The following is a 16,606-nucleotide window of genomic DNA, read 5'->3' on the forward strand; positions in this document are numbered from 1 at the left end:
TGATGTTGATTGGCTCTAATGTGTCAGGCAGCTGTGACATAAAGGGTCAAAGTTTCCACAATGATGACACATAGGGGCGGATCGAACATCGACATGTGTTCGCCCACAAACGCAAACAAGCTATGTTCGCTGTGAACCGTTCGCGGGCGAACAGTTCGGGACATCACTACTTATGAACCCCTAATCTACTGCCACCAACATCGCCGACACCTACATTATATTTATTAACCCCTACTCTGCTCCCCCAACGTCGCCACAACTATATTAAATTTATTAACCCCTAATCTGCGGCCGCCAACGTCGCCGCCACTATTATAAATTTATTAACCCCTAAACCTAAGTCTAACCCTAACCCTAACACCCCCCTAACTTAAATATATAAATTTACTAAAATTAATTAAATTATTCCTATTTAAAACTAAATACTTACCGATAAAATAAACCCTAAACTAGCTACAATATAACTAATAGTTACATTGTAGCTAGCTTAGAATTTATATTTATTTTACAGGCAACTTTGTATTTATTTTAACTAGGTACAATAGTTATTAAATAGTTATTAACTATTTAATAACTTCCTAGTTAAAATAAGTACAAAATTACCTGTAAAATAAACCCTAACCTAAGTTACAATTACACCTAACACTACACTATAATTAAACTAATTCCCTAAACTAACTACAATTAATTACAATTAAATTAAATAAACTAAATTACAGGGAAAAAAAAAGAATTATTATTTTAAACTAATTACACCTAATCTAATCCCCCTAATAAAATAAAAAAAAAACCAAAATAATAAAATTCCCTACCCTATACTAAATTACAAATAGCCCTTATAAGGGCCTTTTGCGGGGCATTGCCCCAAAGTAATCAGCTCTTTCACCTATAAAAAAATACAATACCCCCCAACATTAAACCCACCACCCACACACCCAACCCTACTCTAAAACCCACCCAATCCCCCCTTAAAAAAACCTAACACTACCCCCTTGAAGATCACCCTACCTTGAGCCGTCTTCACCCAGCCGGGCACAAGTGGACCTCCAGAGGGGCAGAAGTCTTCATCCGATCCATGCAGAAGAGGTCCTCCAAGTGGCAGATGTCTTCATCCAGGCGGCATATTCTATCTTCATCCATCCGGAGCAGAGCAGGTCCATCTTCAATCCAGCCGACGCGGAGCCATCCTCTTCAAACGAAGTCCAAGCGAAGAATGAAGGTTCCTTTAAATGACGTCATCCAAGATGACGTCCCTTGAATTCCGATTGGCTGATAGGATTCTATCAGCCAATCGGAATTAAGGTAGGAAAAATCCTATTGGCTCATCCAATCAGCCAATAGGATTGAAGTTCAATCCTATTGGCTGATTGGATCAGCCAATAGGATTGAGCTCCAATTCTATTGGCTGTTCCAATCAGCCAATAGAATGCAAGCTCAATCCTATTGGCTGATTGGATGATCCAATAGGATTTTTCCTACCTTAATTCCGATTGGCTGATAGAATCCTATCAGCCAATCTGAATTCAAGGGACGCCATGCTGCCTGGATGAAGACAACTGCCGCTTGGAGGACCTCTTCTGCCCGGATCGGATGAAGACTTCTGCCCCTCTGGAGGTCCACTTGTGCCCGGCTGGGTGAAGACGGCTCAAGGTAGGGTGATCTTCAAGGGGCTAGTGTTAGTTTTTTTTAAGGGGGATTGGGTGGGTTTTAGAGTAGGGTTGGGTGTGTGGGTGGTGGGTTTTAATGTTGGGGGGTATTGTATTTTTTTTACAGGTGAAAGAGCTGATTACTTTGGGGCAATGCCCCGCAAAAGGCCCTTTTAAGGGCTATTTGTAATTTAGTATAGGGAATTTTATTATTTTGGGGGGCTTTTTTATTTTATTAGGGGGGATTTAAAATTCTTGCAATTCTTTTTTTGTTCTGTAATTTAGTGTTTGTTTTTTCCCTTAATTTAGTTTATTTAATTTAATTGTAATTAATTGTAGTTAGTTTATCGAATTAGTTTAATTATAGTGTAGTGTTAGGTGTAATTGTAACTTAGGTTAGGGTTTATTTTACAGGTACTTTTGTACTTATTTTAACTAGGAAGTTATTAAATAGTTAATAACCATTTAATAACTATTGTACCTAGTTAAAATAAATACAAAGTTTCCTGTAAAATAAATATAAATCCTAAGCTAGCTACAATGTAACTATTAGTTATATTGTAGCTAGCTTAGGGTTTGTTTTATCGGTAAGTATTTAGTTTTAAATAGGAATAATTTATTTAATTTTAGTAAATGTATTTAATTAATTTTAATTATATTTAAGTTAGGGGGGTGTTAGGGTTAGGGTTAGACTTAGGTTTAGGGGTTGATAAATTTATAATAGTGGCGGCGGCAGATTAGGGGTTAATAAATTTAATATAGTTGCAGCGACGTTGAGGGTGGCAGATTAGGGGTTAATAAATGTAGGAAGGTAACGCCGATGTTAGGGACGGCAGATTAGGGGTTAATAAAATTTAACTAGTGTTTGCGAGGCGGGAGTGCAGCGGTTTAGGGGTTAATACATTTATTAAAGTGGCAGCAATGTCCGGTCGGCAGATTAGGGGTTAAATAATTTTATTATAGTGTTTGCGATGTGGGGGGGGGCTCGGTTTAGGGGTTTATAGGTAGTTTATGGGTGTTAGTGTACTTTTTAGCACTTTAGTTAAGAGTTTTATGTTACAGCGTTAGCCCATAAAACTCTTAACTACTGACTTTTAAATGCGGTAGAAGTCTTGACAGGAGAGGGTGTACCGCTCACTTCTTCCAAGACTCGTAATACCAGCGTTAGGCAAGTCCCATTAAAAAGATAGGATACGCAATTGACGTAAGGGGATTTGTGGTATGCTCGAGTCGCGGAAGAAAAGTGAGTGGTACACCTGTACCTGCCTGACTCGTAATACCAGCGGGCGTTAAAAAGCAGCGTTGGGACCTCGCAACGCTTCTTTTTAACCCTAACGCAAAACTCGTGATCTAGCCGAAAGTATTTAAGTAAACTGTCCCTTTAAATATTTTTATAGGAATTGTGATTTAAGTTGAGTGTCCATTTAAAAAAGTGTAATTGTGTTTAACCATTGTTTACAGGAATACATTTCTCAATACAGTGTTCTCCACAGAAAATTTTGCCAGCTGGTGTCTAAGCAAGGGAAGGTGCGATAAGAAGTGCAATTTATATCCCTACAGTTCCCTCAATGAAACAGACTTTCCAGGATACAAGTTTCGGGTGTGTCACTGGGTAAATAGGCTAATATCACTTTGTCTGCTTCAGATAATATCACATAAGGTTCCTGGTACACTAAGCAGGCTGTGAGTATTACTGGAGTCTCTCTGCTGGAAGCTGGTCCTTTTCAGGACTGTGTTCATTTTAGGACATCCGTCCTCCATCCTTTAAAATTCCATGCTCCCTTCTGTAAAACTCCCTCCATCCTCCTCCTTCCTGGAAAACTCCTTCCTCCATCCTTTGAAGCTCTATGTCCCCTCCTCTGAAATGGCATCCTTCCTCCTCCCTCCTGTTAAGCTGCCTCTTTCTTCTCCATCCTCCCTGCTGCCCCCCCTGATCCATTTTCCCTCCTCCTTCCTACCTGCTCTATGCTGCCTCCTCCCTGTGTCATCCTTCCTCCTGCCTCCTCCCTGCTCCATGCTGCCTCCTCCCTGTGTCATCCTTCCTCCTGCCTCCTCCTTGCTCCATGCTGCCTCCTCCCTGCTCCACCCTCCATCCTGCCTCCTCCTTGCTATCTCCTTCTCTGCTTCATGGTGCCTCCTCTGTCCTCCCTGCTTCATGCTGCCTCCTTCCTCCTCCATGTATATACTGTATATATATATATATATATATATAGGGTTGAAAATTATCCCAAAATGCTAATAGCTCTAGTTTACTAGTACACAATTTTACACAATATGCTAAACTTTTAAAACACTTTTACATCTTTTTTTGGGTGTAATACAATTAATGACTTTATCCAGACTCCTTACTTTTTTATTTGATCTGTTGCATTATACAGTTATTAGCCCCTTAAGAACCAGTGACGTACCCTGTACGTTGCAGGTCTTTCTATGGGGATTGTGTTATTAATAGCGCGGCCTCGCTGACAGTGGCAAGACCGCACTATTTCCAGTGATCAGAAGGGAGGGTATAATAGCGCTATTATAAAAAAGAAAACTCTTAACGACGGGCGATGTACATGGTACATCATGGTCGTTAAGTGGTTAAGAAGAAAAACATCATCAAAATTAAACACAAAACGAACCAATAAAAGTTAACCTATACATATAAAGCCTAAAACTTCTAACAGTATATTACCTAAAATATGCAAAATAAATATATCTCTATTTGTGCTATTGCCAAACCTTTTAACAAACTATTACAGTATGTGAGTAGGAGGACTCTGCACATAAATGCTAACTCAGAGCACATTGCTATTAAATAATGAATAAGATTTCTTATAGATAGAAAAATAGATAGAGAGAGATGATAGATAGATAGATATATAAATGGATATGTGTGTGTGTGTGTTTATTGTCTGGGCGTATTTATTGCCCCACCCCTGGAAAAATGCATGTGTACGCCCATTTATGTGTGTGTGTATAATTAATGAACTTTGCATTAAAAGCTCTTTATTTTATTCAGCTGCATAAAAATAGGTGGAAATCTAAAGAAAAGGGAGGGGTTAATTTCTTAAAAACATGCAGGAGGTTCCGTGGAGGAGGTAGGAGGTTGCATGGCACAGGGAGGATAGAGGAGAGAGTTGTGTGGAGCAGGGAGGACAAAGGAGGAAGAAGGTTACATGGAGAAGGAAGGACAGAGTGGGGAGGAGGCATCATGGAGCACGGAGGACAAAGAAAGTTGTATGGAGGAGGCAGTATGGAGGACAGAGGAAGGAGGAGGCAGAATGGAGAAGGGAGGACAAAGGAGGGAGGAGGTTGCATGGAGGAGGGAGGAGGCAGCATGGATCAGGGGGGATGTAGCAGAAAGGTGGCTGCATTGAACAGGCGGAGGGGAGTTTCATGGAGCACGGAGGACAAAGGAGGGAGGCAGCATAGAGGCAGGAAGCATGGAGGACAAATGAGGAGGAAAGAAGCTGCATGACACAGAGTACAGAGGAGGGAGGAGGTAGCATGGAACACAGAGGAGGCAGTATGGGGCAGCGAGGACAAAGGAGGGAGGAGGTTGCATGGAGGAGGAAAGAAGCTGCATGACTCAGAGAGTACAGAGGAGGGAGGAGGCAGCATGGAACACAGTGGAGGCAGCATGGAGGACAAAGGAGGGAGGCGGTTGCATGAAGGATGAAAGAAGCTGCATGACACAGAGAGTACAGATGAGGGAGGAGGCAGCATGGAACACAGAGAAGGCAGCATGGAGCAGGTAGGGCAAAGGAGAGAGGAGGTTACATGGAGGACAGAGGGAAAAGGCAGAAGGGAGCATATAGCAGGGAGGATGGAGCAGAAAGGAGGTTATTTTACAGGAGGTAGAAGAAAGGATGGAGTTTCAGAGGAGGGAGCGTGGAGTCTCCAAAGTTGGAGTAGGGAGTTTTACAGGAGGGAGGAAGAAGGAGGGAGTTTTACAGGAGGGAGCATGTAGTTTTAAAGGATGGAGGAGGGAAGAATAAGGAGAGAATTTTACAGAAGGGAGCATGGAGTTTTAAAGGATGGAGGAGGAAGTTTTGGAGGAAGGATGTCCTAAAATGGACACTGGATTTCAACACCCAGGAAGGCCAAGCTGAATGCAACGCTTCTCCCTCCATCAACCTCTAGCAACACACACCCAGCGAAAGTCTGAAAATGAACGTATGCCTTCTCTAATAAATACGCACTATAATAAAAAAATGTTATAAGCTTAGTCATTTTTTAATCTTTAATGTTGCTTTAAAAATACACATTAAACATTATTTTATTATATTTAAATGCAGTATTAAACAATGTAAAAAAAGCACAAAATTATAATTATCTTCATGTGAAAAGGGTTCTCTAAGCAATTATAAACGTTTTTTTTGTGATAATGTTCAGTTCTGAAACTGATATATTATTAAATACATGTAATGCTATTTTAATAATTGCCTATATATTAACAGCAGCTTTTCATTCCTCACATATTCTGTAAAGTTGTGTAGGAGGCACAGATGGCATAGTGTAATTGCCCACGGAGAGGTCACCAATAGATTTTAACACTTGATTTTCAAATTTCTTTGTAATGTCACTGTGGGTAACAAAGCAATGCCACCCACAATGTTACTAACTATTGGAGACATTAAAACTTTGCCTACAATCAGACATACATTGGAAACATGAGATCTTAGAAAAACTAAATGCTGTTAGTATTTATTACAAAAGAAAACCAACTAAAAGAGGCCAAACATTAATACTTTTTAAAGTTTTCATTACATTTTTCAACAACACAACATAAATTTTAAAACAACATTACAAACTCACCCGCTTGGTATAGTCCATTGCCTTGAGGATGGAAAGGTTGAGGGTTTCAAGAGAGGAAAGGACATCTTCATAATCCCCCATGTGACTTGCAAAATAATCTGTAGAGACAGTAATAGACGTGAGCTTATGCCAAAGAAAATGATAGGTCTACAATATTGTACTGTCTTGAGAAAAACGTCTTATTTATAATTGGCAACTAATTTGTGCTAGCATCCCTATAAGCCAGGGGTGTCCAAACTTTGCTCTCCAGAGGTTTTGGAACTACATTTCCCATGATGCTCAGCTAGATAAAATGCTGGCTGAGCATCATCGGAAATGTAGTTCCAAAACCTCTGGAGAGCAAAGTTTGGACACCCCTGCTATAAGCACTTGGTTGATAACAAACTTATCTACTTCTAGCTTGTGGTATTTTGTGGTTTGTAAAAAATTACTTAAGTAAATATCTATTGCAGAATGGCATAACTGATATAATCAAAGCAACTTATTTAAAGGGACATTAAACACTTTCGCCTAGATTACGAGTGGTGCACTAACTGCAGCGCAAGTGCGATATCCTTTTTCTTTAGGCTTCCTAGAGCGCCTTCAGCCTCTCTAGCCTCACCAGTCCTTATGTTAATAAATAGTATTTAATAACATAAGGCTGAAGACGCTCTAGGGAGCCTAAAGAAAAACAATATCGCACTTGCGCTACAGCAAACTAGGCGTTTGAGGGTGTAATAATAAATGTGTAATTAAAAAATACCATTTGCAACAAAATTTCATTATTTGCTTTCATACATTTTTTTCTGCACATTTTATTGGAAAATTGAGGACTTTACAATTCTTATAAGAACTGGGAGTGTAGACTGCAATATAAACAAGCCTAGCATTGCTATTTTACTCACAGCCTTGTTTGCTCACTCTAATGTCTCATTTTTATATGTCATTTATTTCCCTCAGCAGAGGAGATAAGATTAAGGAAACCATGTTGGCATAAATGACTTTACTGAGACAAAAGATTCATATGTATTTCTTTAATATTTAAACAACTGATACAATTTTAAAAAATAATATTAGATATTATTCTCTGTCTAATATATTATGTCCAGCATTTATTTATTATTTTATTCCTCTCAACCCTACTCAAGCAGTGAGTTTCTGATATTCTGGACTGTTTGTTGTCCTCAATAAGTCAAAGAACTGAACTTCAACATCCCTAATCAATCTAGTGTTTCAAGGGTCAGATGATAATATTGTAATGCTACATTATTCACTGTACTATGGTTGTTTTGTAAGACACAGTGGCAGAGTGTGGTCACAAAATATACACACAGAGGGCTTGAGAGCTTAGGGAAAAGTGATTTTGTTTCCTGAATTGATAGATATTATACTTTTCAGCCAATGATCCTATTGTTTTCATTTATAGCCTTATATGCATTTGATACCCAGTACAGAGAGAACCTTACCGCAGAGCTCCCTGGTGTCCACATTACTGGGACGGCAGCAAAAAAGAAAAGAAAGAGAAATTAGTGAACCCTTTCTCGTCTGCAATTACCCAAAGGTTTAACAGGTCTGTAAGGAATATTTAATGACAGCAATATTACTGCAGCTCCTCTATTAATTAATAGCACTGGGATTCTGGCCACTCACTAATTTACTGAGGTCAGAGCCCTAGATACAGAATAATGGCAGCCTCTGGCATGCTGAGGGACATTTCCTATAGCTTGATAGAAGGTGTTAAGTAGCCAAGTCTGCTAATGACATTTCAATGATAAATGTGACACTGTAATTAGGGCCTCAATCATACACTGTATTCAAAGAGTATTACTTATCCATAATTTAACCCCTTCTCACTCAGAGTTAGCATCAAGGCGGGTAAACACAGAGCTGCAGTGCCAACCAAAAAATATCTCAGATCTGCCAGAGGAAATAAAGGACTGTGTCTACACAGTCCAAACCTGTCACAGAAACAATTACAACGAGAGTGAGACATGGATTGAAAAGATAATTGGATTTCAGCCTGGAGACCTCAATTACAGCAGATCCAGCAAGACATTACCTGCGCCCAGTCATTTGTCCTTACTGCCACCCACAGATCTAAATATACCAATCTGTCACATGTGAGGTACAGCAGAAATGACTGCATGGAAATGACAGAGTCAAATTAATGCAGAGTGCGAAGAGGTAATATGGATGAACTCATTATGGACCTAATGGCATAACATAAAATATAGGCTAAAATTATATATCAAAGGAAGGGGCTAATATAAGCAGATAACTTGCCTCTATGGAACAGACATGTCTGTTAGAGGAATGGATTCAACTGGCCCAATAATGTGTGTAAGGTCGGTTGTTAGAGACTAAAGCAAATCAGTCAGGAAAGAATACAAACTGTGACTAGTAGATGCACAAATCAAAGTAAAATACAAAAGCTTCTGTATTTCCAATTAGGTAAAGTAGGCAGCTGTCTTGGCATGCCTGGTAAGTGGTAAACAGGGCCTACCTGTTCCCATGCTTAAAGGGACATGAAACCCCAAATTTTTCTTTCATGATTCAGATAAAGAATACCATTTTAAACAACTTTCCAATTTAGTTCTATTATTTAATTTGCTTCCTTCTCTTGTTATCCTTTGCTGAAATGTTTCTAGGCAAGCTCAGGAGCAGCAAAGAACCTAGATTCTAGCTGCTGATTTGTGGCTGAATATATATATATACAGATGGTCATTGACTCACCCATGTCTTCAGTTAGAAACCAGTAGTGCATTGCTGTTACTTACGCAAATAATACCAAGAGAATGAAACAAATTAGAAGATAGAAGTAAATTAGAAAAGTGTTTAAAATTGTATTCTCTATATGAATCATGAAAATTTTTGAGTTTCATGTCCTTTTAAAGTGACAGCAATTAAACTTACATTATTCGGATAGAGCATGGAATATTAAATAATTCCAATTTGATTCTTTCTCTTGGTATATTTTATTAAAGGGTATACTAGGCAGGCTTAGGAGCAGCAGTCACTATGGGGAGTTAGACGGTGCTGCACAAATATCACTCTTGTTATTGGCTCAAAAAATGTGTTCAGCTAGCTCCCAGTAGTGCAAATTTTCTAACAGAATAAAATGAAAAGTTGCTAATATTGACTTTCCCTTTAAATAACACAGCTGGATATGCCTGCTGCTGTAGAACAGAGGGCTGGATTCATAACTGTATAATCTTATTGGCTATTGTGTACGTGTATCTCTACATTATATTTTCACATTTTGCCTTGACATCAAATGATATACAGCCAGATAAAAAAATCTCCCACAATACTAGCTAGTTCATGAAAGAACCCTGAGATATAAATTTTATATTTTAATCATAATACAATCAAATCTATGATGATAAACACATTACTAAAAATCCTACAGTTAAAATGTTTTGTCGTCCATATGAAAGAAATGCATTTAAAAACATGGATTTTTTTTAAATCTGAAATAGTAAATTAAAATATTTTAAAATGTATTTTGAAACTAATATAGCTGTATCAGTTGTCTGCTTCTGCAGCTAATGCTCAAAGATACACGTTTCCTGCTGATGCTCATTAACTTATAGTTATTTCCTGCTAATGTTACATCGCCTAATGTGTACTTCCTGCTAATGTTACATTGCCTAATGTGTACTTCCTGCTAATGTTACATTGCCTAATGTGTACTTCCTGCTAATGCTACATTGCCTAATATGTATTTCCTGCTAATATTACATTGCCTTATATGTATTTCCTGCCAATGTTACATCGCCTTATATGTATTTCCTGCCAATGTTACATTGCCTAGTATTTATTTCCTGCTAATATTACATTGGCTAATGTGTACTTCCTGCTAATGTTACATTGCCTAATATGTACTTCCTGCTAATGTTACATTGCCTAATATGTATTTCCTGCTAATGTTACAAAGTCTAATGTGTACTTCCTGCTAATGTTAAATAGCCTAATGTGTACTCCCTGCTAATGCTACATTTAGGGTTGCCAGCTGTGCTTCATAAAAATAGTGGACAACCTATACTTGATTAGATATGGGACATAGCTGGGTTCACAAAATGTCTCCACAAAAGCTCAACCTTAGGCCCCTGCCTTGATCCCACCACATATATATTTTTACAACTAAGCAGTCATTTTATCCCCTTGGTTGCCAGTAACACATGTACGTAGTAGGGATGTGGCCCCCTTGGCTGCCAGAGGTACACACCCATTGAACACCTTCATTGTTGTCTGTAACACATATCATAGAAAATGCACAGTGTAACTTCTTTTTGAGTCATAATTCTTATGCAGAAAAGCCTAGAAGGCCCTTTATATTTAGCTGACAGTGATCTTTAAAAAAACTGGACCTTTAAGTGTCCAGTATTTTTGTACAGATTTTATTGGACATCCTGATAAAATACTGTACTGTCCAGTTTAATACATGACACCTGGCAAACCTAGCTACATAGCCTAATGTGTACTTCCTGCTAATGCTACATTGCCTAATGTGTACTTCCTGCTAATGTTACATTTCCTAATGTGTACTTCCTGCTAATGTTATATTGCCTAATGTGTACTTCCTGCTAATGTTACATTGCCTAATGTGTACTTCCTGCTAATGCTACATTGCCTAATGTGTACATCCTGCTAATGTTACATTTCCTAATGTGTACTTCCTGCTAATGCTACATTGCCTAATGTGTACTTCCTGCTAATGTTACATTGCCTAATGTGTACTTCCTGCTAATGTTACATTTCCTAATGTGTACTTCCTGCTAATGCTAAATTTCCTATAATGTACTTCCTGCTAATGCTACATTGCCTATGTGTACTTCCTGCTAATGCTACATTGCCTACTATGTACTTCCTGCTAATGCTACATCGACTAATGTGTACTTACTTCCTGCTAATGTTATATTGTCTAATTTATTCTCCCTGCTAATGCTACATTGCCTAATGTGTACTTCCTGCTAATGCTACATTGCCTAATGTGTACTTCCTGCTAATGCTACATTGCCTAATGTGTACTTCCTGTGAATGCTACATTCCCTAATGTGTACTTCCTGCTAATGCGGCATTGCCTAATGTGCACTCCCTGCTAATACTACATTGCCTAACACAACTGCTGAATTAGTGTTGATTTCAATTTAAACAACTTTTATGTAAATTTTTGTTCAGGCAGAAATCTTAAGTAACTTCAAATGCTGTTCTTTCATATGGATGCCATGCTAATACTATTTGAGTCCAGAGTCCCTTTAAGTAACTTTCTTTTTACTTACTCATCTTATTTTATTTACTCATTTTAGTGACAGAGTTTAGATTGTAATTTCCCTCTTGTTTACAGTTTATGAGAGATACTTTGTTCTTTATTCTCAGCATTAGAAATTGTCTCTCCCAACACAGCATCCTTATATGTCTAAAATTAACTTTAACTTACAAATTATTTAGCATGGTATTAGCAGCATTTTTTGCAGAATAAAAGCTTTGCTACTGTAAACCACAACTTCCCAATACATGCAGACATGTGTAAGTGCTAGTTGCTAAATATCGATCTCCAGGGAAAACCTGCAAATATTGTAGTTCACATATAGCGTCTGCCCAATGCAATTTTATTAAAAAGCAAAATGCTTTTTAGTGCAGTGAATTTTCATTATTAGAGCTCTCTGGTTAGGTGCTCAAGTATTCAGGTTTGAGAAAGGGCTTTTTGGCTTGAATTATTGCAGTAGTTTATCTATCTACTTATATATTATTTAGCTTTTTAATACACATAATCCATTCATATACCCATATACATACTGTACATAGCACACACAAAATATATATGGGCACACATGTATATGTGCTAGTTCATCATATCAGAATGGAGGCAAAAGCCTGTAGGATGGTCTAAGGTTAGGACCAGAATACTGAAGATGATTTGGTAGGGTGTTTGGGCTAGGGGGGGGAACTCTCCCGAGAAACACCAACAAAGAGATAAATCCAAAATTAGAATGTAAACCATAGTAAGGCAATTATTTACTAATATTTTATTGGATAAAGCAATAATCCTTAGGATTAATCCTTAGGGCTTGATTCATCAAGTCGTTCACCCCCCTACGACTACAGGTTCTCACAAGAGAACCTGCAGTCAGTATTTTTCAAGCGGCTAACCTATTCATCTCATAAGTGAAAAATTTCGATCTCTCGAGTCTCATCCAACCGGGGAGATTGACAGCTCCTGCCCACGTGTGATTGGCTGTCCGCGGGCCCTTAGAGTCATGTATAGCATATGATGAATGGATGCTTAGCATAATCATGTGGCAAGATAAAGAAGAAGTTAATGGAATAGCGTTATGTGTTTCAAAGTTTTATTGTCATGGGAAATGGTTAAAGGGACAGTCTAGTTAAAATTAAACTTTCAGAATTCAGATAGGGCATGCAATTGTAAACAACTTTCCAATTTACCTTTATCATCACATTTGCTTTGTTCTCTTGGTATTATTTGATGAAAGATAAACCTAGGTAGGCTCATATGCTAATTTCTAAGCTCTTCCTCCAATCACGGCATGGCCTCAGGCAATGTTTGCTCTGGGGTGGAAGCCGTTATTGGAGGAAGCCGGATTAGTCATTGCTGACATGTGAAGAGAGAATTTGCGGGCGGGAGAAGCTGCTCCGACTGTGAAGAGGAGAGAGGTAAGTTTTTAAAGAAAACAGCTGCTTTATAAACTTTGATGAATGAAAGTGCCCCTGTTTTTAATAGTATTTTTAAAAACCGGGCTTTCATTCATCAAAGTTGACCTTCACTTTAAACCTTAGTATATGGTGTTTCTTTTTGAACACATCTTACTTTTCTGGACTACAGCATAAAGTTATTTATTTTTTTGTGATGAAAACATTTCTGTTAAATATTTTCTAATAAAGTATGCATTAGTGAAATAAAAAATATCCTTACAAGGGATAGCTGATGTAGGATTTAGTGGTACATTGGTATAGATGTTTTGTGTGCAGGTATAAGTGCTGAGAGGGTCTGTGTGTATGGGTTAAGAATCTGTCTTTGCTTGATAGTTTAGTTTTTTTCCTAATACTAGATTACGAGTTTTGCGTTACGGCTTTTAACGCTGAAAAAATTGCAATTTCAGCGTAAAAGCAGTAACGCCGCTATTGGGAGTCGTGTCGGTATCGCTATATTGCAAGCATTTTAGCCTGTAACGCAACGTCAATCCAGCACTCAAAAAAATAAAGTTTTTGCGTGGGATTTCCATAGCGCTGGTATTACAGGTTGCGCGGTGAGGCTAAAATGCTTTCGTTACAGCCTATACCGACACGATCTATACCGCCATCTGAAACCAGTACTTATGAGTTTTGCGCCACAAAAATGTTTCACAAAACTCATAGCTAAAGTGTTACAAAGTACACTAACACCCATAAACTACCTATCAACCCTAAACAGCCACCCTCCCGCATCGCAAACACTATATTAAACTTATTAACCCCTAATCTGCCGCCTGCCACATCGCAACTATTCTATAAAGTTATTAACCCCCTAATCTGCTGCTCACCCACATCGCCAACACTATTTTAATATATTAACCCCTTTATATTAACCCCTTTTCCTCCTCACCCGACATTGCTGCCACTGTAACATAGTTATGAACCCCTATTCCGCCACTCCACGACATCGCCTCCACTAAATAAAGTTATTAACCCCTAAACCTCCGGCCTCCCACATCTCTGCCACTAAATAAACCTATTAACCCCTAAACCCCCGCCCCCCCACATCGGAAAACACTAAATTAAAATATTAACCCTTAAACCTAACACACCTCTAACTTTAAATTAAAATATAACTCTATTAAAATAAATAAAAACTTACCTATGAAATAAATATAAACCTAGCATTAAACTATAAATTGACCTAACATAACTAATCTAATAAAATAAAAAATACTACCAATTAAAAAATCTAAATTACAAATTTAAAAAAACCTAACACTAAGAAAAACAAATGAAAAATCTAAATTACAAATAAAAATCCTCCCAAATCCTACGAAAAAATTTAAAAAAATCTAAATTTACCAGTATAATTAATACTAAAACCACGAAAAATAAAAAACACTGATTACAAAAAATAAATGAAATTATCAAAAAAGAAAAACAATTACACCTAAATAGCCCTATAAAAATAAAAAAGCCACCCCAAAAAACCCCACCACCTAGCCTACAATAAACTACTAATAGCCGTTAAAAGGACCTTTTGTAAGGCATTGCCCTAAATAAATCAGCTCTTTTACCTGTAAAAAAATATAAAGTCCCCCTAACAGTAAAACCCACCACCTAATCAGCACCCCAAAATAAAAAACCTAACTCTAAAAAAAACCTAAGCTACCCATTGCCCCTAAAGGGGCATTTGTATGGGCATTGCTCTTAAAAAGGGCATTTAGCTCTTTTGCATTGCCCTTAAAATGGCATTTAGCTTTTTTTCAAAGCCCTAATCTAAAAAAAAAAACACCCTAAAAAATTTTTTTAAACAAAATCTAACACTAACCCCAGAAGATCTACTTACGGTTTCTGAAGTCCGGAAATCCATCTCCATCCAGGCGGGGAGGTCTTCATCCATCCCAGGGGCATGGAGCAGAGCCATCCTGGAAGTCGAAGACATCCTGCGCGGAGCGTCCTCTTCATACGGTTGCCGCTGTACACTGAAGTTGAATGCAAGGTAGCCGGTTCAAAATGGCGTACCTTGCATTCCTCTTCAAATTCGAATCAGCCAATAGGATGAGAGCTTCTGAAATCCTATTGGCTGTTCAAAACAGCCAATAGGATGAGACCTACTGAAATCCTATTGGCGGATTAGGGTTTAATAGCTTTTATTAGTGTCGGTAATGTCAGGGGGGCAGATTAGGGGCTAATAACTTTATTTGGGTGTCGGTGATGTCGGGGGTGGCAGATTAGGGGTGTTAAGACTTGGGGTTTATGTTAGGGTGTTAGGTATAAACGTAACTTTTTTCCCCAAAGATATCAATGGGGTTGCGTTATGGAAATTTTCATTCTGCGATCGCAGTTGATAGTTTTTTTTCTAACACTCTCTCCCCATTGATGTCTATGGGGGAAAGCGTGCACGAGCACGTCAAAGCAGCCCTTGGATTTTGTGCGGTATGGAGCTTAATGCCACCATATCGCACGCAAAAGGAAGCTTTTCAGAAACTTGTAATGGCAAGGCTATGGAGGATGAAATAACGCAACTTTTGTTACGTTCATTTCGCACCCTGTTTAGCGAAGAAAAAAAATGGTAATCTAGGTGTTTTTTATCCCCAGTTTAAGAGCCTATTCAAAAAGTGATCAGTACTGCTTCAGATTGGAAGAAAAAAATATGTGAGTCCAATCGCAAGGTAGGATTGCAATGTCTTCTTATTTTTGCATCTATTTCCTCTTACCAATTCCCTTGCTACTGTCCATTTCAACAGTTTCTTGGAGAAGTTAACCTACGAGGATGCATAACTTATATGTGTTCAACTAATTCAAATGCAGGCAGCATGTCATTTATAATAATGCTTAGCTGGATCATTACTATGTACTAAAATGCTTATCTCTATACAAAATGTTCTCCATTTTAAACTGATGCTATATTTATTAATACATTGTTTAATATGTACTGAGCATTGCTTTCCCCACCAAAGGATTGGCAACACTCTAGCTATCAAATCAGCACAGCATTACAAAATAGTAGGGTTTATGTGTATGCATATGTATTTGTAGCTGTAAATGTCACAAGCTTCCTGCATCTGCCCAACTGCTAATTCTGAGACAATGGGCTAGATTCTCTAAAGCTCTCTGCTCTGATTAAGGAGTCTCATCAATATTGTGAAGTTCCACAAACAATTTTAGAAACCATTTGGGTGGATTGAGCTATTCCAGTATGACAATGTGGTGCTTAATGTGGTGCTGGTATATACTATACATAATACAAGTCCATTATATTGTCCCTTTAATTGGAAGCTCCACCAGCAACCTAGGTGCTGGTGAGAAGAAAAATGATCTCACAGTTGCATATGCCCTTAAAGACTAAAACCACAAGGTTTGCATTTCAGGTTTACTGAAAATGTCAGCAATTAAATACAGAAAAGAGTTAAAAAAGGACACTTTCAATTAATCGATCATGAAAAAAGGCAAATGATGTAATAAGTCATCTATATGAC

The 16,606-nt window shown here is 38.1% G+C and overlaps 1 protein-coding gene across 1 annotated transcript in view; it reads right to left on the minus strand.

Annotated features, from left to right (window-relative positions):
- The window catches only part of NECAB2 (N-terminal EF-hand calcium binding protein 2), a 464,086-nt gene that overhangs the window by 231,331 nt on the left and 216,149 nt on the right, over positions 1–16,606 (minus strand). Inside the window, exons 4-5 of the mRNA XM_053700429.1 lie at positions 7,895–7,920; positions 6,450–6,547 (exon numbers count right to left, since the gene is read on the minus strand). Of these exons, the coding sequence (XP_053556404.1) occupies positions 6,450–6,547; positions 7,895–7,920 (124 nt within the window). The remainder of the gene's footprint in view (positions 1–6,449; positions 6,548–7,894; positions 7,921–16,606) is intronic.

Source organism: Bombina bombina, chromosome 1, assembly GCF_027579735.1.
Source record: "Bombina bombina isolate aBomBom1 chromosome 1, aBomBom1.pri, whole genome shotgun sequence".
Lineage (NCBI taxonomy): Eukaryota > Metazoa > Chordata > Amphibia > Anura > Bombinatoridae > Bombina > Bombina bombina.